We start from the raw sequence: 27,499 nt of genomic DNA on the forward strand, positions 1-27,499 counted from the left end.
TGGCGGATCAAGCCCTGAAGCATCTCACTCTGCCATATTGTTCAGAGTGGGGGCCATTTTATTTCTTGTCTTTTTTTAATATTATTTTTTCTTTCTTTAGGAGGCACTAAGAACCGAACACAGGCCCTCTCGTGGGAGGCAGGCACTCAACCACTTGAGCCCCATCTGCTCCCTAATATATTTTTTATATAAAATGCAGTATAAAGGATACAATCACATGTTTGGTTTTTGCATTTTATACATTAAGGCTATGTTGGTTGAAATACTTCAGTGTTTTCATTTTAGAAAATTGAATGTTTTAAAACATTTCCTACAGGAAGCAAGAAGTGACAAGAGTCCAGATTTGGCACCTCCTGCCCCACAGAGCACACCACAAAATATCATCTCTCAGTCAACCTCAGGAGACCCCGAGATAGACAAAAAAATCAAGAACCTAAAGAAGGTGAGAGAGTTATATGAAAAACAAACATGCTTTTCAAAGAAAGGGTAGAACCTGGATGCCTACAGTCATCTAAGAAGTTTATAGCAGTTTTCATCATTGGTTTCTTGCTGGAAAATACTGCAATTTAGGATTGGCATGGATTTTGTTCTCTTCACAAATGGCTAAAGGCTATTAGTCTTTTTATTGAATTTTGCATTAATAAGAATGTGTATTTGTATAGAAATATGCGGAACAGTTCTATACCCAATATTTTACTAGACACCTGTGAAATAGGGAGGAAGAAGACAATTATCCCAGTTTTAAAGATGAACACACAGACAAAAGGAAGGTTCTTAACTTGTCAAATTGCAACTAGTGTGTGATGGTGGCCCTGGGAATAAAATCAGAGCCCTTCCTGTCTCTTCCTATCTTTCCACTAGTAGCCTTTTCCTGATTACATTGTGAGGTTTCTTTTAAAAGCAAAGACATAATCCAGGTGTGATAGATACTGAAATAAATGGTGAAATTGGTGATAATGTTACGATATGATATAACTTTAATTAAAAGATTACAAAATTCTATGTTGTTAATATTTCCAATAATACATTTAACTTCTAAAAAGTAATTTACCCTAGAATTTAATAGACCATTCCTGATACAAATGTAAGATAATTGCTTCTCCTTATTCATGTTTCACATTCATATGATTTAGCTGTTGATAAGAAAATATGCGTTCTAAAATCGCAATTTCTTTCTTCCTCTTAACTCATAATATATTTTATGTTTACAGAAACTGAAAGCAATTGAACAACTGAAAGAACAAGCAGCAAGTGGAAAACAGTTAGAAAAAAATCAGGTATTTCCTGCATTTTTCATCTAGGCTCATACTCTTGATAAAACTACCCCCTTTTATTATAAGGAATTGTTTAATCTCTTGAGCATCAGTAGATTTTAAAATTTCTTTTGAGAACCATATGCTACGTAAAAATGTTTTTACTCTTTTTATATAAAATTTTATTGAAATATATATACATGTACATACATAAATAGTAAGTGTATAGTAAAAGTTGTGAACTTATAAAACAAACGTGGGGAGTGGATGTAGCTCAGTGGTTGAATGCCTGTTTCCCATGTACGAGATCCTGGGTTCCACCGCTGATACCTCCTAAAAAACAAACAAACCAACAAAAAAAAAAACATGCTTATCATCATACTGGGCTCCCACGTATCACCCTGCCACTAATACCTTATATTGTTATGAAACATTTGTTACAAACTATGAACTAGCTAGAGTTCAATCTTATATTTGGTGTATTTTCAACACCCTGTATTAGTATTATAATCAGTATTATATATTTGTTATAGTTCATGAGAGAACGTTCTCATATTTGATCTGTTAACTGTAGTCCTTCTACCACTGGATTCTCTGTGTTATACAGTCTTAATGCTTTGTATAATCTGTTCAAAGTGTATACTGAGTGGCTGTTATTTTCATCACAGAGTTATGCTGTCATCACCTCAGTCAACGTTAGAACATTTTCATTCCTCCAAAAGTAGAAATCCCATACTTTCTTATACCCCGTTATTGTCCCTTAGAATTAATATAGTATCTTCTTTGCCATTGCTGCAAAAATATTGCAATAGTATTGTTAATTATCATCTGTATTTTATATTAATTGTAATGTTCCCATGTATAACCATATTCTTAACACTTTGTAAAAGAACAATCTTATATTTATAATATTAACCACAATCTTCATCCACTGTTGAAATCACTGTTACACATTCCCTCTATATTATTCTCTAGCTTCCTTTCAATTGACATTTATAGCCACAGATTGCCCCTTTCAGCCACAATCTCATTTATAAATCAGCAGTGTTAGTTATACTCACTATAGTGTGTTACTATCAACTCTATTTATTTCCACATTTATTACAATAAACCTTATTAAAAATTCTATTTACATTAAACATCAGTTCCCATTCTCAACCAAAATTTTATTTCCTAGTAACCTATACTCTAGAGTTTACCTCTGTGAGTTTACTCATTGTTTAGTTCATATTAGAGAGACCATACCATATTTGTCCTTTTGTGTTTGGCTTATTTCACTCAATATACTAAAGATTCGTCTATGTTGACATAGGCATCCCAATTTCATTTCTTCTTACAGCTGAATAATCTATTGTATGTGTACATCATATTTTGTTTATCCACTCATCAGTTGATGGACACTTGGGCTGTTTCCATATTTTAGCAGCTGAATAAATGCTGTGAACATTGGTGTGCAAATGTCAGTTCGCATCCTTGCTTTTTGTTCTGAATATATTCTAATAATGAGATTGCTGGATCATATGGCAGTTCTTTATTCAGCTTCTTGAGGTACTGCCAAACTGTCCTCTACAGAGGCTGCACCATTCTGCATTGCCACCAACAGTGAGGAATGTTCTGTTTCTCTACATCCTTTCCAGCACTTGTAGTTTTTTTCTGTTTTTTTAATAATGGCCATTGTATAAGGTGTGACAAGGTATCTCACAGTAGTTTTGACTTGCATTTCCCTAATAGCTAGTAATGTTGAACATTTTTTATGTGTTTTTTGGCCATTTGTATTTCCTCTTTGGAGAAATGTCTATTCAAGTCTTCTGCCTATTTTTAAATTGAGTTGCATATCTTTATTGTTGAGTTGTTTGATCTCTTTATATAACATGGATATCAAACCTTTATCGGATATATGGTTTCCAAATGTTTTCTCTGATTGAGTAGGCTGCTGCCTTTTTACTTTCTTGACAAAGTCTTTTGAAGAATAAGAGTATTTAATTTTGAGGAGGTCCCATTTGTCTATTTTTTCTTTCATCGCTGATGCTTTTGGTGTAAGGTTTAAGAACCTACCGCCTACAAGATCTTGAAGATGTTTTCCTACATTTTCTTCTAGGAGTTTTATGTTTGTAGCTTTTATATTTAATCTTTGATCCATTTTGATTAATTTTTGTATAAGGTGTGAGATGGGGTCCTTTTTCTTTCTTTTGGATATAGATATCCATTTATTCTAGCACCATTTATTTCTCCCTCCTTCCCTCCCTCCCCCTCCACCTCATTATTTTGTGCTCCCTGTGTGTTCTTCTGTCTGCTTGTCTTCTCTTTAGGCAGTACCAGGAACCAATCCCGGGACATTTCAGAATGGGAGAGAGGTACTCAATCTCCTGTGCCACCTCAGCAACCTGGTCCACTGCATCTCTCATTGTCTTTCCTCTGTGTCTCTTGTGTCATCTTGCTGTGCCAGCTCTCCCGCACAGATCAGTACTTTGTGTGGGCCAGCACTCTGCTTGGGCCAGCTCTCTGCACAGGCCAGCTTGCCTTTCACAAGGAGGCCTTAGGAATCAAACCCTTGACCTCCCATATGATAGATGGGAGCCCAATCCCTTGAATGACATCTTTCCCCACATTTGTTGATTAGACTTTTCTGGCCCAGTCGGGTGGGCTGATAGTCTTGTCAAAATCACTTGACTCTAGATATGAAGGTCTATTTCTGAGTTCTCAGTTTGGTTCCATTGGTTGATAGGTCTATCTTCATGCCAGTACTATGCAGTTTTTACTCCTGTAGAAAAGTAATATGCTCTAAAGTCAGAAGTGAGTGTCTTCCAATTTCATTCTTTTTAAAGACATTTTTGGCTATTTGGGATCCTTTACCCTTCCAGATAAATTTGATAATTGGATTTTCTATTCCTGTAAAAAAAAAAAAGCCATTGGGATTGAGTAATCTGTAAATCATTTTGGGTAGAATTGACATTTTAACGATATTTAGTCTTCCAATCCATGAACACAGAATGTCTTTCCATTTAAGTCTTCTTTGGTTTCTTTTAGTTATGTTTTGTTATTTTCTGAATACAGGTCCTTTATGTCCTTGATTAAGTTTATTCCTAAATATTTGATTCTTTTTGTTGCTATTATAAATGGAATTTTTTTTCTTTCTCCTCAGGTTACTCATCAGTAATGTATAGAAATGCTACTGATTTTTGCGTATTAAACTTGTATCCTGCCACTCTGCTGAACATGTCTGTTCTAGTGGCTTTGTTAACAGATTTTTCGGGCTTTTCTAGATATAAGATCATATCATCAGTGAATAGTGAAAGTTTTACTTCTTCCTTTCCTATTTGAATGCCTTTTATTTATTTTTCTTGCCTAATTGCTCTAGCTAGAACTTCTAGCACAATATTGAATAACTGTTGTGACAGTGGACTTCCTTGTCTTGTTCCCAATCTCAGTGAGAAAGCTTTCAATCTTTCACAGTTGAGTATAGTGCTAGCTCTGGGTTTTCCATATATGCAGTTTGCCATGTTGAGAAAGCTCTCTTTTATTCCTTTGTTTTGGAGTGTTTTTTCAAGAAAGGATGCTGTGTTTTGTCAAAGGCCTTGTTCGTTTGCCTGGGCTATCTTTTCCTGTTTCTTAGTATGGCTTATAATTTTTTGCTGATGTCTAGGCATCTGAATATATTGGTGAATTTACTCTTATGGTCATTTTCTCTCTCTTGCCTATTGGTTTTGTTTCATGGTGCTTTGATTTTTGGTTCAACTTACTCTAAGTATTTAAAATTGCCCAGCTTAAGTTATCAAAATAGGACCAGGGATCATTAATGGGGCCCAGATTTTCTCCAAGTGCACTGGGATGAGGGACTCCTAATAGCAGTCTTTCTTCTTGCAGTTTCCTGGTGGTCTAGCAGATGGTGGTCATTGGCGAATCTTTCGCAGAGCTGTCTCTTTCAACCTCCACTTGCCTGTGTGACTCTGGCTTGACCAGAACCAGAGATTCACAGCAGGTTCTGAGGCAAAATTCACTGAATAGAAACCACTTTCCACTCTCTGCTGCACTCTCCCTCTTCCCTGGGAAGAAGTATGTTAACCTTCTCAGTTGACTGTAGTGAGCCAGGGATTTTACCCAGACTGTTAACCTTGAGGATAGGGGATGAGTACCCTTTCCATCCAAGGGGGTGGCAACTTCCCGGTTTTCATTTCAGCTTTTTCATTACTCTGTCCTTCACCCTCCTGGAGGATCCATAGCATTCTTCTGGTGTGCAGATTCACAAAGCATTTCCCTCAGACAGTTTTTTGCCCTTCCTCTCTTGTTTTTGTGAGAGTTGGGCCTTCCGACCTACTCCAATGCCATCTTCCAGAATGCTTTTACTCTTAAGCAATACAGATTAGAGGAAGAAAGGCCATGGATCATGGTGAATTAGATAGTTGCTATTCCTAAAAACCATACTAATGTTATTGCTGCTGAAAATAATGACAATTTCTTACATTAGACTAATATAGGATTCTCTACTTTGCTCTATCTCAGGTTACACTGGTCTGTCAGTTCCCTTACTTTCAAAATTTTTAGTCCAAATATTGAATGGGAAAATCACTGGATCCAAAGGGATGTAGTAAGGCAGCATCTATCCTTTACCTCTTGGATTCCTACCAGATAAATTAAAATTTTGTATAATCTGTATTTTTTAAGCTGTGTTCACCACAATATCTGATAGTATTAGAAATTTATTTTCTCCTTTGCTCTTTTGGTTATGGATCCAAAAACACTGAATTAATTGATTTTATTTCATTCTCTATTTAATAACTTTCTTGTTTTAAAATTTTCTAGCTGGAGAAAATTCAGAAAGAGAAAGCCCTTCTGCAGGAGCTGGAAGATTTGGAATTGGGTATTTAAAGATTCACAGAAAGCAAGTTGGTTACCAGAAATCAGTGCAAACATATTTTATGTTAAACCCATCAGCAAACGTGGAATATCCGTGTGCTCACATTAATGTTCACCTCTAATTTTAACAATTTAGCCAAGACTCTGCATATGTATGAAAGTATTTAATAATGTCTGTTAAATTGAATGTTCTGTTAATAACATGATTTAGAAAAGAGACTCATGAATTTTTAAGCTAAGCTTGGTATATGGAAAGACAAATGTCATTCTTTTTTAGTAGGGAACAGTATTTACTGTATAAATGAATAAAGGCATTTTAAATTTAATCATTTTTGGCTTTATTATAAGTTCAAGTTAAGACATCCCTCACTAGTTTACCAGGTAAGTTTTGGAAATTTTTCACTAGCATATATAGTACTGCTTTCTTGATCCTAAAGCATTATCTTATTTTCCAAACACTTAAAAAAAAGCCTTAAAAATCAGATTGTATTAAATATATTAAATTGTTTATATATTTTGTATTATTTGAAGTAAAGCTTTTATGAGTAGCTCTGAAATAAATATAGTCTTTAAAAATAAGAAACAGGCGGCAGACTTGGTCCATTGGTTAGGGCATCCGTCTACCACATGGGAGGCCCACCCTGGGCCTCCTTGACCCGTGTGCAGCTGGCCCATGCGCAGTGCTGATGCGCACAAGGAGTGCCATGCCACGCAGGGGTGTCCCCCACGGAGGGGATCCCCACGCGCAAGGAGTGCACCCCGTAAGGAGAGCCGCCCAGCGCGAAAGAAAGCACAGCCTGCCCAGGAAGGTGCCGCACACATGGAGAGCTGACAAGATGATGCAACAAAAAAAAAAAGAAACACAGATTCCTGTGCTGCTGACAACAACAGAAGAGAACAGAGAAGATGCAGCAAAATAGAGCAGACAACCGGGGTTGGGGGCGGGGAAGGAGAGAGAAATAAATAAATCTTAAAAAAAAATAATAAGAAGAAACAGTAAAACATTTGATTTTGCTATTTTAAAAAATAAACCCTGCGATTTAAGGGTGGTATAAATATTTTACAGATATGGACTGTGATTATTTGGCTGTAGTTGAGTCTTATTTATTTTTGTTGTTGATTCTTATGCCGAAAAAAGATGTAATGACAATGCAAGACACCCAACTATAAAGGCTTATTTAAATTTGGTGCTGGAACCTGTTATAATTAATTTTTTTTTTTTTTTTTTTTATTTTGAAATGATTTCAGACTTACAAGATACTTGCAAAAATTATATACAGGACATTTGTAGAAGTGATGTAAAACCAACATATTCCCCACCCGGATAATTAGATCCACTTTCTTTTTTTATTTTTTATTTTTATTTTTTTTTATTCTTGCCAGCAGCATGGGGAATCTATTTCTCTTTTTGTTGCGTAATCTTGCTGCATCAGCTCTCCGTGTATGCGTCACCCTTCCTGGGCAGGCTGCACTTTTTTCGTGTGGGACAGCTCTCCTTATGGGGCACATTCCTTGTGTGTGGGACTCCCCTACACAGAGAACACCCCGTGTGGCACAGCACTCCTTGTGCACATCAGCACTTTGCGTGGGCCAGCTCACCACATGGGTCAGGAGGCCCAGGGTTTGAACTGTGGACTTCCCATGTGGTAGACGGACACTCTCCACTGAGCCAAATCCACTTCCCTAGATTCACTTTCTTTTAACGTTTTTTTATCATCAGTTTTATTGATTCATATTAATAAAGCATACAGTTCATCCAAAGTGTAACATTTTGCCACATTTGCCATATCATTCTGTCTATTCATCTATCTATATATCTGTCCTATCTATTTATCTACCTTATATAAGTAACTTTTTTACATCAGGTTAACATTTGAAGTTACTCTGTCATTTGCATTGATATACGTATTCATTTTCCATAGTGAGCTAGTTAAAATGCTAATACCTAAACTGATAGGTGAGAGAAAAGAACACAGAAGCTTTGAGATCCCAAAGTTTCTATTAGATTTGGTAAAGACCTACTGTGTTAAAATCTGAATAGTATTCGAGGTGTGTGCTTGCCTGTGTACATGTACATATAATTGCTTTCAAAATTAATTTCTGGCCATAGAAACTTATGCAGGTAGATTACTTTTATAGTAATTTTTTAGTTTATTCTCTGCCATTAAATTTTTTTTTCACTTTTTTTATTTTTTAAAAGATACTTCGATTACATAAATGTTACAGAATGTATAGGGAATTCTCATATGCTCTGCTCCCCACACCTCCCACATTTTCTCACATTAGCAACATCGTTCATCAGTGTGGTACATTCATTGCAATTGATAAACCCATTTTGGAGCATTGCCACTAAGCATGGATTATCAGTTACATCATAGTTTATACTCTCCAATTCGACTCTGTAGGTTATGGCCATACACTACAACCACAGATACAGGCTATTATATAGTAACTTTTAAAATATTATTCTAATAAAATGTTAAATGTATCCTGAGACAGCCTAATTTTTCTTGGCCTGGCTGCCTAAAGATTTTTTAAAAATTACCATTTACAGTTGTGAACTGTATTATAAATGGTAATATAACCCTTAATAAGCACTGTCCTATATGCTGACAACAAGAAACGCTTTTACTCCACCTACTCCTGAGATTCTTATCTAAAGAGGGGAAATTAATTTCAAACAATCTTTAAAAAATCCATAGATAATTTTAAGAATTGCACATATTTAGGGTATTAGAAAAGATATTTTCTTTTGTAAGGTGTTTCAGTTAGTTAAATGTTGCCAAGATGATATACCAGCAATGGGTTGGCTTTTACAATGGGGATTTATTACTTAGAGGCTTACAGTTCTGAGGCTGGAAAAAATACCCAAATCAAGGTATCAGGTGAAGCTTCTCTTTGAAGTCCCCTGGCTTTAGGTGATCCTGGACTTCACTGTCACATGGGAAGCACATATCTGCTGGTCTGTGCCAGGCTCTGTTGCCTTCAGCTTCCAGCTGTCCTTCTGTGGCTTGCTTGCTTCTGGGTTCCATGATTTCAGTTATAACTAATAATAAGGGTAACGTTTTACCAGATAAGCTGAAAATTTAAGTATGAGAAACATTCATACACTATGTTAGTATTGCTATCTTCTGTTCAGATGAAAGCCAGTCATCAGTACTTTCAACACAGCAGAGTAGAAGGTAAATATCCAACATAGGTGACTTTGTTGTAGTTTGTAATTTAGCTATTTAATGCCACTGGCATCATAATGCTGTAGAGATCAAGTATCCTTATTTTAATTAGATTTGTCCTTGTTAAGGGCACTTTGTTTACAACAGCTGTACCACCTCCAGCCACACTACACATAAAGATAAAATTCATTGAGATGTTCTTTGCTACATAATGTTAGGTTTTTATTTTAAATACATTCTCTGGGGATATGATAAAAGTGATGAAAGTCAGTTTGAAAATGAAATTTAAAATACATTGCTAGGGAAGCGGATGTGGCTCAACTGATAAAGTGTCTACCTACCATACAGGAGGTCCAGAGTTCGAACCTAGGGCCTGCTGGCCCACGCGCAGTGCTGCCGCACGCAAGGAGTGCAGTGCCACGCAGGGGTGTCCCCCACATAAGGGAGTGTCACGCGTAAGGAGTGCGCCCTGCACCGCCCCATGCAAAAAAAGTGCATCCCGCCCAGGAGTGGTGCCGCGCACACATACACAGCTGATGCAGCAAGATGATGCAGCGCAAAGAGATGCAGATTCCTGCTGCTGCTGAGAATGCAAGCAGACACAGAACACAGCAAATGGACAAATGGGGGCGGGGGGGAGGGGAGAGAAATAAAATCTTTAAAAAATATTTTGCTGTTCACGTGATAAAGGAAAACTTGTAAATCCTGGATTCTCATGAAGATATCCCTTCTTGGTCATCTTAGAAATATACTATGCAGCTACCAGAAGACATCTTTAGAGATAATGTAAGCTTAAAGGGAGGCATTTCAGTAGACACAAAGGCTCTTCTTAACCTTTTGTTAAGTTCTTCCCAGTGAGGGAAGGGAAAAAAAGGAGCAAAACCCAAGGCTAACCCTAAGAAAGGAATTCCCTTAGAAAAGAAATAGAGATAGCATTTATGTCAAATCATGTTTATCTATATTTTAAATAAAGTAATACTGAATATTTTCAAAGCAATAGTATTTTCTATGGGTACATTTAAGTATATAAATATGGGAAAATGTCTAGTATGAGTATACACTAAACTAGATTGACCACTAGGATTGGGGGACCAAAAGGAACATTTTTTAAAAGGAAAATATAGTTTTGTACAATTTAAAAATTATAATTGAGATGGCTTTGGAATAGGAAATTTGTCTTCTACTCCATATACCTCTGATATTTACGGTAAGAACTCAGTGTTAGGAAATTGGGTAGAATTTATTAGTCTTTGGAATGCATCACCTAATATATGAAACGAGGAGAAGGAGATAAATGTCTGGGAAAATACTTGTGACCTATTTTTTTTTCTTAGGCATTTTGACAAGTAGATTTGGGAAATGGATATTTACAATGTTCTCAAGTGTCAAATAGGTTTGGCATGTGCCTTTTATCTTGACATATAACTTAATTTTTAAAAAACGAATGTGATTCTTGTTTCACCCATTTTTCTTTTAATCAATGGGTACCTGTATGATTTTTATATAATATTAATAAGAGTTATAACAGACTTAATCATGAGGCTACTTAAAGATTGCCTTGATACCTTTTATTTGCTAGACATCCTTTTGATTGTTTTGAGTAATATGAAATAGCAATAGGACTGTAGTTTTCAATGTAGTTTAAAGTAAGTTTAACAGTAATAGTTCATAATTAAGTACAAGTATGACAGTCCTATTTAAATGATCTTGAAATAAAAAGAACCTATTTGGCAAGGGTTTTATTTTTCCTTTTTACCCTTTCCCCTCTTTCCCCCTTTACCCCCCACTTATTCCCCGCCATTTTCCTTTCCTCTTTCCCTTACCGTCCTTTCTCCTTTCCCTTTCCCTTCTCTCCTCCTTTCATGGATATCACCAAATTGCCCTCTTTCAAGATTTATACTTCACTAATGAAAGTTTCCCATACTTTTGTCAGTATTGGTTGCTGTTAGGCTTTGTAATTCTGCCCAATTGAGAATGGGGAAATGATACTCTGTTATTCTTATGTATATTTCTTTATTCAGAATAAGTTATGTACTTTTTAAAATTTGACAGTTTGTATTTCTTTAGTGTACTGTTCTTCCTTTTCCTTTACCCAATGCTCTATTTGGTTGTTTAGTTCTTGTCTTACTAATTTGTTAGGTTGTCCTATGTGGAAACCCATGAAATCCTCATTTAGAAAAGACTTTAAGTATAAATTACATGAACATGATTTTTTAAAAAGTTAAAATACTACAAAAAGGTGTACAATGGTGAGCAGATGTAGCTCAGTTGGTTGAACACCTTCTTCCCATGTACAAGTCCTGGGTTCAATCCCCAGTACCTACTTAAAAAATATATACAATGAAAAATATCTCTCATCTCTATTATAGAGGAAACAATTATTAGCACTTTCTTGTGAGTATCCTTCTAAAGACAATAGTATATGTGTACAAGTATGTGTGTATATATATATACAGTATGTATATGTATAAGTACTTTTAAAACAAATGTTTTGTGTTCTTTTCCCTTAATGTATGTTGGAAATCATTCCATATCAGTACATCACATATATATATATATATAACTTCATAACGGTCCAGTATGTGAAGTAAGATAATTTAACCATCTCTATACTGATACATACTTAGGTTATAAAATTTCAATTAAATATACATACATACATGCCTTTTTTTAATGCTAATCTGTGTCTTAGCATGAAGTTGAATGTTTTGGGAAATTATTAATAGTTCCATATATGCTGTTTGACTGGCGGTTATTTTTCAGGATATTTCTTTGAGTTGAGATACTAGAAAGGACAACTGGGAAGATTAAGAGTCTATTCAAGTGAGGTTTCAAAGCATTTTTTGGGTTCATCCACTGGGTAAATATATTAATATCCAAAGGAGTGCAAACTGGCACTAATTTATAAGTAAAAAATGAGAAGAATGACTGTGACAGTGTTGCAGTTCAAGTGTTTTATTTGGTTCTGCAAAGGAGAAATAGTGGAATGAGCCTATACCAGGTTCCTACTTCTGAGTCATCTCTACCATCCTCTAAATCCATAAAATCAAACTGAATTTTGAAGAAATAACCTTCACACTAGGTTTTTTGTTGTTATTGTTGTTTTAAGTTATATGGATCAATTCACCAGTTTATTGGGAACTGTGCAACAAACAAAGGAAATGCAATGTGTAATTTAGGAGTCTCCAGTTTTTTGCAAGATTGGTTCATGAAATAAGCAGAAGACAATTCAAGACCTATTACCAAAAAATGTCAGGAGAAATCATAAAACACAGTTGACTGTATATTGACATGAAATTATGGGCAATGTTACTATGCTCACCATTATTTCTTGTCCTCTTCTGGCTTATGGGAGAATTACACTTCCCAATCCATCCCCTTGAAGTTAGGCATGGCTAAGTGACTTGCTTCAACCAATTAAATGTCAGAGGGAAGTAAGATGTGTTATTTGTAAGCAAAAGCATTTAAAAGCCAGTGCGTGATTCATCATGCCTCCTCCCTTGCTGTAGATCCTAAAATCTGGGGTTGAGAAGGCAGTGTCATAAGTATCATCCTCCAAGTGACTAGAATGAGCCAAGCCCCCTGTTGATTCATGGTGGACTTGTAACATGAATGATTTTTTTAAAAAAACAGTAATTGAACTTCGGTGGGGTTTGTGTTATGTGTGTGGGGAGGGTGGGGACTAAACCTGAGACCTACATGCAAAACAGGCATTCAAACACTGAGCTACACCCTCTCCCCTTTGGATCCTTTTTATTGCCAGGATAAGGTAGCCCAATGATTCCCGCATTTTGTAGCCGTATTAGGTGGTGGAAACTAGTCAAGTGGTTACAATGTGTGAGGAATGTTTGTGAGCCACAGACCCAGCTCCTATATATATTACATTACTGAAAATGAAAATGTATTTGAAAGTCAAGTTATATCCTTTTCTGTTATAGGGTGTGTGTTTATCTTAAAGAGCTTGTAATATATTTTACATCTTGCCTTATTGACATTCATTATATTTACAATATTTCATATAATATAAAAGTTCTAGGGAAGTAGATGTAGCTCAAGCAATTGGGCTCCTGTCTAGCTCCTGCCTACTATATAGGAGGTCAGGGTTTGATTCCCAGGGCCTTCTGGTGAAGCCAAGCTGGCCCGTTTGATGAGCTGACTCATGCAGGAGTGCTGGCCCACACAAAATGCTGGCCCATGTGGACAGCTGGTGCAGCAAGATGATGCAACGAAAAGAGACACAGAGTAGAGACATTAAGAGACACAGCAGACCTGGGAGCTGAGGTGGCACAAAAATAGAGTGCCTCTCCCACTCCTGAAGGTTGTAGGATCGGTTCCTGGTGCTGCCTAAAGAGAAGACAGACAAGAAGAACACAAGTGAATGGACACAGAAAACAGACAGCAAGCACAAAAACAATGGGGGTGGGGGTGGGGGTAGGGGAATAAATTTTTTTAAAAGTTCTGTAAGAGAGAGGCTCCATGGCTACATACCTTCCCCTCCCCCTCCAGAACTTGGAACAAGAAGCACAACTGGCAGAGGCATCTTTCTCAAAGTTCCAGAAAATGGTAAAAGGATCGCAGTAACGGAGTGAGCACTGAATCAAGAAAAAAATAACTTAAAAACAGTTGGATATCCTGGTGCTCTTGCTGGCCCCTTCCTCATCCTAAAATCTTGGAGCCAGCCCACATTCCCAGTATGGGTCCCTGATCTTCATTTCAGGGGGGCAAAGTAACCATCATACATTGTGATGCTTTGATGCGGAATGGACCCCATAAAATCACATCCTTTGAGAGAATCCATTTGTGTGGATGTTAACCTATTGTAGGTGGGACCTTTTGATGAGATTACTTAAATAAGGTGTAAACCAGGGTGGGTTTTAATCCTCTTGCTGGAGTCTTTCATAAATGGGATGAATACACAGATACAGGAGCTCACAGAGGAACCTATGAAGTTTTCAGTAGCTTTTAGCAAACAAACAGATTTTGGTACCAAGAAAGTGGGATGCTGTGATTGCAAATACCAAAGACGCTAGGGTATTGCAGGGACTGGGGAGAGTCTGGCCATCATATGCACATACTGGGAACGTGTATTTTTGTGCCAGTCTGTCTTTTGGTAGCCTGAAGGACTGAATCAGGACACTTGTCACAGGCTCACTATCTCAGAACTTGCCCTGCATATGAAGGCAGCTCACAGAAATCTCCTTACAGAATGACACTAGCTGGATACAAGCTTAAGGAATAGAAGCCTTTAAATTCTACAGTGTCAGAGATAACACATTAAAGTATAAAAATGTCCAGGTTGCAAGGAAAGATTACAAAACATAAAAAGAAACAGGAAGTGATGACCCATGCAAAGGGAGGCCCAGACCTGGGACATACCAGACAAAGACACTTTTTAAAAAATGTACTAAGTATACTTAAGGTAATGGAAAACATTAAGAAAGAACTAAAGGATGTTAGGAACACAATAGAACACATAGAGAATATTAATAGATTAGAATTATGAAAAGGAAACAAATAGAGCTGACAACCACAGTAACAAAGTTTAAATGCCCTAAAGGGGTTCAACAGCAGATTGGAGCTGGCAGGAGAAATAATCAGTGAACCTGAAGATAAGACAATTGAAATCATTCGGTCTGCAGAGAAGAAAGTAAAAAGAAGGACTAAAAGTGAACAGAGCCTGAGTAATCTGTGGGACACCATCAAGTGTACCAATGTATGCTTTGGGGGAATCCCAGAAGGAGAAGGAAAAAAGAAGCAGAGAGAATATTCAATGAAGTAATGGCTGGGAACTTCCCAAATTTAACAAAGCACATGAATATACACGTCCTTCAAGAGTTCAATAACTTCAAACAGGATGAACCCAAATAGGTCTGTACTGCAACATATTATAATCAAACTGTCAAATTCTAAAGATAGAGAATTCTGAAAGCCATAAAACAGAAGTAAGGTGTCATGTACAAGAGAGCCTCAATAAGATTAAGTGCCAATTTCTCACCAGAAACCATGGAGACAAGACAGTGGGATGGCATATTTAAAGTATAGAAAGCAAAAAATTGCCAACCAAGAATTCTGTTATCTGGTAAAACTTTAAAAACATAAGGGAGAGATTAAGATATTCCCAGATAAACAAAAGCTGAGAGCATCCATCATCACTAGACTGACCTTATAAGAAATGCTAAAGAGAGTTCTGCAAGTTGGAAAGAAAGGGCACTAGACAATAGATCAAAACTACATGAAGAAATAATCTCCAGTAAAGATAATGACATAGGTGAATGAACTATAAATACCAGTACTATTGCTTTTTTGATATGTAGCTCTACTTTTTTCCTTCTATAAAGTCTAAAATGCAAATGCATAAACAGCAGTGATAAATTAATGGTTTTGGACTCAAAATATATAAATATGTAATTTGTGACAAGAACTACATAAGGTGGGGGGTGGAGGGGCCTAGGAACATAGCTTATTTATGCTACTCAAGTTAAGTTGATATCAAAGCAAATGAGATTGTTATAAATTTAGAATGTTAAACTAAGCCCTGTGGTAACCACAAGGAAAATATTGGAGAATATGCAAATTCATAGTGAAAGAAAATAGAGTACAGGTTATCAAGGGCAGTGGGCAGGGGTGGGGAATTAATGTATAATGGTATAGGGTTTCTCTTTGCAGTGATGGAAAAGTTCTGGTAATGGATGGTGGTGAAGATTGTGTGACTAGTCCCAGAGCATGGTATATTCGGGAATGACTGAGATGGGAAAGCTTATGTTTTATATGTGTTTCCAGAATTAAACACAAAAACAGAATAAAAGCAATTAAAAAGAGAATTTTTAATATGAGAGTCTCAACAGGATCTAATAATGGAGGAGTGAAGACTCAAAAGGACATTACTGGAACAAAAGAAAAAATTGGAATATAGACTCAAGTTTATACTGATGTTAAACTTGAACTTGCTAATTGCACTGAAAGTGGCTACATAAATTAATATCCTTGTTCTTAGGAAATGTACATGGGAATATTATGTGTTCAAGGAGCATGTCGTATACACTTTACTCTCAAATGTTCAGAAGATAGATAGGCGATGGATGGATGGATGAGTGGGTGGAAGGAAGGAAGGAAAAGAAATTGCAAATATGACAAACAGTTAAAATTGGTGGATTTGGGTGTCTGCTGGGGCAGGGGTATGTTGGAGTTCTCTGTATGGGTTTGTATTATTTTTGCAACTGTCCTGTAAGTTTGAAATTATTTAAAAGTATTTTTTACAAGTGTAAAAAAAATATAAATTTTAATTTATAATATCGAAATTAAAATTATTAAATACACTGGATTTCAAAGACAGTAAAGAATGTAAAACTTCATTAATAATTTTAAATTTTTATTACATTTTGAAAGGTATTTTTGATATGTTGGGTTACATATATTTTTAAAAATTTTAAGTTCCTATGGGAATCTGGTGCTAAACATATTGGCATACCTAATAAATTCCATTTTTTTCTTAGTATTAAGTTCATAAGATAAAAGGTTTTTATTATAGTATGAGTATTTTTTTCATTGTCTAGTCATTTGGGAAAAATGTAATGAGATATTAGAAAATAATTCCACATATATTAGTGAACAGACTTAGAAGACAACAATGACACAAAACTAAACATTAGGCTCTCAGGGAACAGCACTGTGTCATTGCTCAAAGTATTCATGCATCCATGAGAGTACTTAAATATCAAAGTGGTACAAGAAACATATGTTAGGATGTATAAATTTCAGGTTGTTTAAAAGTCAAGGATGGCCAATTAACCAGGGAAAGCTTCATGGAAAGAATTAAAATTTAACATGGGTCTGTTATGGATGCCTTACAGAGATAAAAGTTTGCTTTATTTTAGGTACTTCTCATAGTTGACAGTTAAACAAAGGAAGGGGAAAATGCAGAGAGAATCTAACATTTCGACTTTTCCTTCCAACTAATCAGTGATGGTACTATTTCATATTCCTGTTCTTACCCTTCTGTTCATGTGTTATCATAACATTTTTTTTTTCTGTTAGCTGCCAGTCTAATACACATGGATTGTGCAGAGTAATTAATCTTTAATTGTAAACTCTGAAAGTTGGGACAGCAACACTGGCAACCACTGCCTTTCTTAGCTTGTTGAGTAGCTGGACCAAAATCAGTTGGGCCAATGATATATACCCTGGCTTTATATGTAAAAAGACAATCTCAGAGAGGTAAATCAGACCTTAAACTGAAAAAGAATAAAAAGAAAAGTAGGGAAGGTGAAGAAAAGACAAAGGAAAATAAATATCAAAGGAATACATAAAAAGATAAGGGCTGAGAATTTTGCATATCCTTTTTTTTTTTTTTTAAGATTTATTTTTATTTATTTTAATTCCCCTCCCCTCTCCTGGTTGTCTGTTTTCTGTGTCTTTTTGCTGCGTCTTGTTTCTTTGTCCGCTTCTGTTGTCGTCAGCCTTTTAAACAACCCACCAAGTTCACCTCTCAGAAGTTATCCAAGGAAATAATTAGGGATGTGTGTAAAATTATATTATGAAAAAATGTTATCTACAACAAATGAGTCTGGGACAACTAGATTTCTGTAGGTGGGTCCCTACCTCACACTGTATACAAAAATTAACTCTAAAATGGATCAACAACCTAAATATAAGAGCTAAAATCATAAAATTCTTAGGGGAAAACATAGGGATAAATCTTCAAGACCATGGATTTGGCAGTGAATTCTTAGCTCTAACACCAAAAGCACAAGCAACAATAACAAAAATAAATTGGACTCACCAAAATTAAAATTTGCGCATCAAAGGACATTATCAGGAAAGTGAAAAAAACATACAGAATGGGAACAAATATTTGTCATTTATACATCTGATAAGAATTTAATATAAATAAGTATGTACTACAACTCAAGAAAAACAAAAAAAATAAAACCCACATTTTTAATGGCCATAGGAATTGGATAGACATTTCTCTAAAGAAAATATATAAATGGCCAAGAAGCACACAAAAAGATGCCCAACAGCAACAGCCACCAGGGAACTGTAAATCAAAATCACAAGATACCACTTCATACCCTTAGGATGGCTATTTTTAAGAAAATTTTATGATTTATTAATACGTATCAATAAAATTGATGTGTTTAAAATAAGTTGTTGAAGAGGATGTGGAGAAATTGGAACTACCTCATATACATTGCTTGTAGGAACATAAAATGGTGCAGCTGCTGTGGCAGTTTGGTGGTTCCTCCAAAAGTTAAATGTAGGACTACCATACGACCCAGCAATTCCACTCCTTAGGTATTTACTGCAGAGAATTGAAAACAGGTAAGTAAACAGATTCTTGTATACTAATGTTTCATAAGCAATATTTTTTACAATAATAGGTGGAAAACAACCTATGCCTATTAATGGAAGAATTGATAAACAAAATATGGTATTATATATGATGGTATATTAATCAGCCATATAAAGGAATGGGCTCGTTTTGGGACCTCTGTTGCTGCCCTCTGTGCCCTGCTCTTGCTGTTTTTCCTCTGCCATGATGACTACACAAGTAAAACCTGGGCATTTATAACCATAATGGGGAATTGTAGTCTGTAAACCAGTCCTCTTTATCACTTTTCAACCCCTTCCTCTCTACCTGGGATACCATTTCTTGTCCCTCCCTACCTGACTAAATTACTGGCCTAACTAAAAAATAAAATAAAAGGAATGGAGTTCAGGGAAGTGGATGTGGCTCAAGTGATTGGGCTTCCACCTACCACACAGGAGGTCCCAGGATCAGTTTCTAGTGCCTCCTGGAGAGGGCGAGTTGGCACAATAAGATGATACAACAAGAGCCGGGAGGTTATCAGAGGGGTTGCCCTTATGCAGAGTCCCAGAGACAGATAAAGTAGATACAACCCCAGGTATTGGTTCTTCTGAGGGCTACAGAGACCCACAGGTTTTATGGTCATGGCACATGGAGTTCAGTGCCATGTCAGTTGGCCCTTCTTTGGAGTTGGTGTTTCTGGGTGATGGAGCTGGACTCGGATGCGATCTCTTTTCACAAGCCTTTCCTGTTACTTTACCAGAATTGTAGTTGGTGCTGGGGTTTAATATATACCCAGGGGATCTGAATCTCTGGACTGACCATATGATAGCCAGGCCCTGAGCCTCAACACACTTCAGCTCCTACACTCTGGTTTATTGGACTTACCCCATTCAGCTAACATGGAGTTGAAGAAGGTCAACCACCACACCATGGAGCCTAGAGTGCCTACAACTGAATGCAGGAGGATTGCATCCAGCATCCATGTGGAATCTAAGCCTCCTCTTGACATAGATGTGGAATGGACACAACCAAGCCAAGGTCCACAGGATGGAGGGATAGAATATGGAATAGAGTGGACTTACTGATATTCTATTCATGAACTACTGTGACTAGTAATTGAAGAAAATGTGGCATTGGTGTGGAGAAAGTGGCCATGGTGGCTGCTGGGTGCGGGGAATGGGAGGAAGAGATAGGATGTGGAGGCGTTTTCGGGACTTGGAGTTGTCCTGGGTGGTGCTGCAGGGACAGTTACCAGACATTGTAGGTCCTCCCATGGCCCACTGGATGGAACGTGGGAGAGTGTGGGCTATGATGTGGACCATTGATCATGAGGTACAGCGGTGCTCAGAGATGTATTCACCAAATGCAATGAATGTCTCATGATGATGGAGGAGAATGTTGCTATGGGGGGAGTAGTGGGGTGAGGGGGTGGGGGGTATATGGGGACCTCATATTTTTTTAATGTAATATTAAAAAAATGAATAAAGACAAAAAAAAAAAAGATAATGCAACAAAAGAGACACAAAGAGAAAAGACAATGAGAGATACAACAAACCAGGGCTGAGATGGCTCAGGTGATTGCGTGCCTCTCTTCCAATGGAGGTCCCAGATTTGGTTCCCTGTGCCTCTTAGAGAGACAGAAGAAGAAATAGAAGCCAAGGAATCCCATGGATTACTGCAAGTCAGCACCTGAAGTACTCCAGAAGAAAGCATAGCCAGTGGAGACCCCGATTTTGGACTTGTAGCCTCCAAAACCATGAGACAATAAAATACCTGTTCTTTAAGCAAACTCATTGTGTGACTTGTGTCATAGCAGACCTGGCAAACTAAGACATGGATGAACTTTGAAAACATTATGCTAAGTAAAAGTAAGCCAGACACAAAAGGTCAGTTATGTATGATTCCACTTCCATGAAATACCTAGAATTGGCAAATTCATAGAGAAAAAATTAGGTTAGAGGTTACCAGGTGCTGGGGGCAGGAGGGAATGGGAGTTATTACTTAGTGATTATAGAGCTTCTATTTAGGGTGATGAAGAAATTTGGAATTAGGTAGTGATGATGGTTGTAAAACATTGTGCATATAATTAATGCCCATGAATTGTGCACTTAATGATGGTTGAAATGGTAAATGTTGTTATATGTATTTCACCACAATAAACATTTTAAAATGTTAATACCAGTCATATTCATAGTAGCGAATACTTTGATAATACAGGACTGGTTAAGTTATGGTACATCTGTATAGTGGAATACTATGCAGCCTTTACAAAATGATGTTGTAGATCAGGAGTCAGCAACTTACAGCCCTTGGGCTAAATATAACCAGACATAGAGTGGTTTATACATTTTTAAATGGTTGAAAATTCAAAAGAATATTTTTGACACATGAAAATTTAAGGAAATTCAGATTTCAGTGTCCATAAAGAAAGTTTTATGAGAACACAACCATATTCATTCATTAAGTTCATGCTACTTTCATGCTCCAACTGCAAAGTAAAGTGGTCGTGACAGACCATCTGGCTCACAAAGCCTAAAATGCTTACTCTCTGGCCCTTTACAGAAAATGTTTACTGACCCTTACTGTAGAAGAATATAAAGTGACATGGAAATAGTCACAATATCAAGTTATTTTTCTCCTTGTATTCTCTGATGTATAAATTCCTAGAAGTGGAATTGCTTAGTTAAGTGATATTCAAAAACTTGAATACTTTCATTTATAAAAACTTATTTTTTTCCCTCACAAATCTCACCTTCTTTTTTCAACTGACCTATTTTCTCATTTGGTACTCTGAGACCATTGTGAATTTGGTAAATGAGTCTGCAAATTGGCATTGTTTTTTGTTTTTTTTTTTAAGATTTTTTAAAAAATTTATTTATTTCTCTCCCCTTCCCTGCCCCCCACCCTCAGTTGTCTGCTCTCTGTGTCCATTCTGTGTGTTCTGTGTCGCTTGGCTTGTATTCTTGTCAGCAGTATGGGATTCTCTGTCTCTTTTTGTTGCATTATCTTGCTGCGTCAGTTTTCCGTGTGTGCAGCACCACTCCTAGGCAGGCTGCATTTTTTTCATGCAGGGCGGCTCTCCTTATGGGACGCACTCCTTGCGCGTGGGGCTTCCCTATGCGGGGGACACCCCTGCGTGGCAGGGCACTCCTTGTGCGCATCAGCACTGCTCATGGGCTGGTTTATCACTTGGGTCAGGAGGCCCGGGGTTTGAACTGCAGACCTCCCACGTGGTAGGCAGATGCCCTATGCATTGGGCCAAATCCACTTCCCAAATTGGCGTTTAAACAACTAAATTTTTTTTCTTTTTAAGAAATAGGGTAATGGGCCAGAGTGATTTTCACACAGATCAAATCAATTAAATATTTACTGTTCAAAAGGTTAATGAAAAGAGCTCAGGGCCAACCAAACTGAATCGGACAAAAGATTATGCCACTCTTTTTTTTTTTATGCCACTCTTTTTACTAATTTGAACACTGCCTGAATTTACACCCCTGCCAATTAGAAAGGTTATGTGCATGAGTTATATCAGAAAGTCCCCGATGTTGGGTTGTAATCCAAAAACATGAAAAAAAGATGTTGAGTTTTCCAAAAGTAAATTGTAAGGCGAGCATTTTATTCTTTGTTCTTCGGCTTTCTGTCTATAGGACACAAACTATTAATAGCTATGGTCCTTCTAAGACAGTCTGTGACTTCTCTGTCATATCAGGGGTCAGTCACAGGCCCCAAAAATAAGATTACCACTGTACAGGGTCACCTCAGCCCTAGAGAGTAGATGAGGTCAGGCGTCAGGCGGGTCTGCCTCCTCATTTGTGGAGACCTGTGCACATAACAGACCTTTCCTAAATGAGGGCGCTGACTGCCTCCCCACAGTCAGTGGTTGGGTCCCATGACGGGCAGGTGTTCGATAAGTGTGGTGGCAGGATGGCTGGGGACTACCACGGTTTCCTAAGTAAAGATTTTTCATTTCTTCTAGGACTAGAGCTTTCTTTTGCTCTTCAGGACTTTATGGAGGTTTGAATCACCCCAAGCTGGAATCCTCTTTTTTAAAGAAGTTTGCAGTGGGAAATGGACTTGGCCCAGCGGTTAGGGCGTCCATCTACCACATGGGAGGTCCATGGTTCAAACCCTGGGCCTCCTTGACCCGTGTGGAGCTGGTCCATGCGCAGTGCTGATGTGCGCAAGGAGTGTCCTGCCACGCAGGGGTGTCCCCCGCATATAGGAGCCCCATGTGCAAGGTGCGCGCCCCATAAGGAGAGCCACCCAGTGCAAAAGAATGTGCAGCCTGCCCAGGAATGGCGCCACACACACGGAGAGCTGACACAACAAGATGATGCCACAAAAAGAAACACAGATTCCCGTGCTGCTGACAACAACAGAAGTGGACAAAGAAGACGCAGCAAATAGACACAGAGAATAGACAACTGGGGCAGGGGGGTGGAGAGGAAGGGGGCAGAAATAAATAAATAAATAAATCTTTAAAGAAATAAAATAAAGAAATTTGCAGGACTCCAGCAATGGTTTGCACCACCATTTGTTCTTTACACATGAGAAGGTTAGCAGTTCCACATGTAGAGCTCTAATTGGTCACTCAGCTTGCTGCTTTATATCTCACTCCTTCCCTCTATGTCGCTCATTTGTTTCTTCCAATATGTTACGGAAATCATAAGTAAACCAATCAGTGTGATACATCTGATTTCTGTAGGTTTGGTTTTTTTTTTTTTTTTGAGATTTTATACAATTTCCTTCCTTTTAATGTTGCCATTAATTAATTGCTTGTACCACTAGATCCTGAGAAAGGAAGGAGGCAAATACATGTGGTTATTCTGCTTTATTATATCCGAAGTCAGAAAAGCAACTTTTAAAGTTTTTAAATATCTTATAATGTGCATACACATATCTATACTTTTAGAAAAATTTGAACATTAAAAGCATTTTATTCAGGTCACCCAAAACAATTCCTTATGTGCCCCGAGAGGGTTTCAAAGGTCAGAGTATAGAGAAATTGATGCTGAATTAGAAAGTTTGGAAAATATTTGGAAAATATGTTCGCTCACTTAAAACTTGCATTTCAGTAGCCTGAGTTGCTGCTCTTCCTTAATTGTCAAATTCCTTGAAATAATCCTCTTTAGCTCCTTGCAATCATGCTTATTCCTTGATATCCATCTGTTAATTTCTAATGAATGCAAATAAATCACATCCTAAGAATTTGTTTGTAGGTCAATCTTTTAGAAAATGGAGTGTGGGAAAATGGATTTGGCTCAATGGATAGAGCATCCACCTACCACATGGGAGGTCCAAGGTTCAAACCCAGGGTCTCCTGACTTGTGTGATGAACTGGCCTACATGCAGTGCTGATGTGCTCAAGGAGTGCTGTACCACACAGGGGTGTCCCCCGTGTAGGGGAGCCCACATGCAAGCAGTGCGCCCTGTAAGGAGAGCTGCCCCCCATGAAAAAAGTGCAGCCTGCCCAGGAGTGGGGCTGCACACATGGAGAGCTGATGCAGCAAGATGATGCAACAAAAAGAGACACAGAATCCTGGTGCTGCTGACAAGAATACAAGCAGACACAGAAGAACACACAGCTAATGGACACAGATAGCAGACAACTGGGGGAGGGGGCAGAAGGGGAGAGAAATAAAGAAAAAAAGAAAAAAGAAAATGGAGTGTGTTTCCTCTTAGAGGTAATATAAATGGCTACTGGTGGTGAGGTGAGCCCATGAAATTCTTAAACTGAAGAAATGGGTATAGACTCATTTAAAAAGTAGTTTAAAATTTACTAAATTAAAAATAATTTAATGCCAGCATTAGAAATACAAGAAAATAGAATGAGAATTCTTTATGAAAGTTTGAATGAAATTTTTTTTTTTAGAAATGACAGATTTAAATGAAGGAAAAAGTAGAAAGAAATCATTGTAGGAGATTCCTAAGGATGCTTTTATGTGTTTTAGACCTGGGTCTTTGTTACATACATATAAACTTATCTCTCCCTTTCCTGGATTCAAATTTTCACTATTATTAAATTTAACCATTAATGCTTAATAGGTACATATTTTCTGTTTGGGATGATAAAAAACTTTCAGTAATAGATGGGTGGTGATGGTAGCACAACATTGTGAATACAATCGACACCACTGAATTGTATGCTTGAATGTGGTTAAAATGGGAACTTTGATGTTGTATAAACGTTATCACAATGAAAAAAAAAGAGAAAAAATTTAACCATGATTAATAGAGGTCATTCAGAGTCTACAAATGAAATAAAGAGAAAGAAAGAAAGAGGAAGAGCTATTTTCCTGAAATTGCTGAACAAAAAATGGAAGCTCAGATGGAAAGAAAAGGATTATAGAGGAAAGAACATACACAAGATAAACAGTGGAAGAGGGAAAGAAAGGAAGATGTGAGGGAAAGAGACACTGGAACTGAGTTGGAGACACTGCTTACAGGACAGGACGACGACTCAATTTCTTGTCAGAGCTATGGAGGGATGGGTGTGGGGGATGGTGAGAAGTCTTGGAAGAGGAAGAGAGGTATTAGGTAACTACTCATTTCTCCCAAGTATAGTGACTTGGGAATACTTTCACAAATCTCTTGGAATTAGGTTCCTTTTTAAAGAAAAGTCAGCTGTATTTTTTTTTTTTTTTTTACATTAGGCCAGTAAAAAGTATTTATTTGGGAGACAGAGGAAAGAACAGAGCTTGCTGAGAAATGGGATAGAAAGATGGACATACACACTTAGATTTGTTGTAGGCTCCTCCAGGCAGAGAGAGCCTCAGCAGTATTTTTGAGGTTGTAAATGACCCGACAAAATCAGATCTTGCATTTACACTATCAGGCAAAAATACTTCTGGACAGTTTTATTTGTCTATTTTCAATTGATGTCACAGAACAAATCCTAGAAAACTTGTCAAAGCATGGGAGAAAGCCTTTTATAGTGCCCAGCCTGTTTTTACATTCTCTCCTCTTATTCTCAGCAAGAATATCTGGCCCCCAATTCAGAAAACTGAAGCCACTGGCTTGTACCTCTCACTACCCCTCAATAAAATTATAGACAATCCATCCGTATTTATTGATGGACATAACATAAACCTCTATCAGATATTTGTGTTTTAAACACTGGCAGTGAAAGACTTTTTCAAGTTATTTCAGATACAGCTTTGTTATCCTGAAGTGGTAGAGAAATGAACATCCTTGGGCATTGAAGGAGAATCAGCTACATAATTTATGAGGTCCAGTGCAAAATGGAAATGTGGGGCCCTTGTTCAAAAATGATAAAGAATTTCAAGACAGTCTCCAAGCTGCCCTTTTTCCTTCTCTAAGGGTCAAATATTTCTTGGTTTCTTTAATATTATTCTGGACATATACACATACATAAAAATTTATAAATCATTTTAATGGTTGTTAAAATGCCATTAATGTGCTATGATTTATATGTTGGACACAGATTGTTTCTGATTTCAAAACTTATAAAATAACATTATGATGATCAATATTGTAACTAAAATCTTTGCCCATTATTATTTTTTTAAGATTTATTTTATTTATTTCTCCCCACCCCCTCATTGTTTGCATTTTGCTGTGTCTGTTTGTTGTATGCTAGTCTTTTTTCTTTTTTTTTTTAGGAGGCACTGGGAATTGAACCTGGGATCTCTGATGTGAGAGGGAGGCACCTAATTGCTTGAGCCACCTCCACTCTCTGCTTTGTTGTATCTCTCATTGTGTTTTCCTTGTGTCTCTTGTTATATTATCCGGTTGCATTATATTGTTGTGTCACCTCGCCACATCTGTCCATCATGTCCGCTTGCTGTCTTGCTCATCTTCTTTACGACCCACTGGGAACTGAACCTGGGACCTCCCATGTGGTAGGTGGGAGCTCAATTGCTTTAGCCACACCCACTTCTCCATTATTTCTTTAGGTTAGTATTTCAGTCTGCTAGGCTACCAGAGTGCAATATACCAGAAATGGGTTGGCATTTACAATGGGGATATATTAACTTATAAACTCAGTTCTGAGGTTGTGAAAATGTTCGCATCAAGGCTTCATCAACTGATGCTTTTCTCCTCAAAGACTGGCTGGTGGCAATCCTGGATTCCTCTGTCACACAGCAAGCACATGGCAATGTCTGCTGGTCTCCCTTCTCTTCCAGATTTCATTGCTTCAGCATCTGGTTTCCTTTGGTTTTCTCTCTGCTCCTGTGCTTCCGTGGATTTCTTTCTGTGCTTCTGTCTCCAAATCATTCTATTTATAAAGGACTCCAGTAAGAGGATTAGTACCCACCCTCGGTCATGCCCTACTAAAGTAATTTAATCAAAAGGTCTCACCTACAATACATTAACACCCACAGGACTGGATTGTATCCAAGAACATGATTTTCTGGGGTCCATAAAAGCCTCCAACTATGACAGTTAGATTTAGAAGTAAAATTACTGGGTCAAGATTTATGTACCTTTTAAGACTTTAGGTTCATGTTGATAGACTGTGGTCTGGAAGAATTGTGCCAATTCATTTTCTTAACAGCTAATATAAGAGTGTGCATTATCCTACAATATTATCAGTGCTGAGTATATTCCTTTTCTCTCCACAATTATTAAACTTGATAAGTGAAAATCTTTTATCTACTGCTGGCCAGCTTCTTCGAAGGCCTGAGGCTCACCAGGCTCTTATTTATCTTGTGCTTCCTGAACTCCCATTGCCCCAGTTTTGGAGGTCCCATGACTTCCCCAAGTTCGATAATGGCAGAATGGGCCAAAAGTTTAATGTTGTGACCTGTTTTAAAAATATACGTATCTTGAAATTTTAAAAAATTTTATGTAAAGGCTAAACATCACACCTTATATATAGTAGGCACTCAGTAAACTGATGGCTTTATTTATTCTCATTATGCCCTTGTTATTTTTGCAAGAACTCC

At 37.3% G+C, this 27,499-nt stretch overlaps 1 protein-coding gene across 3 annotated transcripts in view; it reads left to right on the plus strand.

Moving 5' to 3' along the window:
• EIF2A (eukaryotic translation initiation factor 2A) overlaps positions 1-6,433 on the plus strand; it is a 47,257-nt gene extending 40,824 nt beyond the window's left edge. For all 3 annotated transcript variants that reach the window (XM_004465654.5, XM_012527967.4, XM_023590906.3), the window contains 3 exons: positions 317-442; positions 1,212-1,277; positions 6,054-6,433. In XM_004465654.5, the coding sequence (XP_004465711.1) occupies positions 317-442; positions 1,212-1,277; positions 6,054-6,119 (258 nt within the window). In that variant the 3' untranslated portion in view covers positions 6,120-6,433. The remainder of the gene's footprint in view (positions 1-316; positions 443-1,211; positions 1,278-6,053) is intronic.
• Positions 6,434-27,499: the final 21,066 nt, after the last annotated feature.

Source organism: Dasypus novemcinctus, chromosome 4 (genome assembly GCF_030445035.2).
Source record: "Dasypus novemcinctus isolate mDasNov1 chromosome 4, mDasNov1.1.hap2, whole genome shotgun sequence".
Lineage (NCBI taxonomy): Eukaryota > Metazoa > Chordata > Mammalia > Cingulata > Dasypodidae > Dasypus > Dasypus novemcinctus.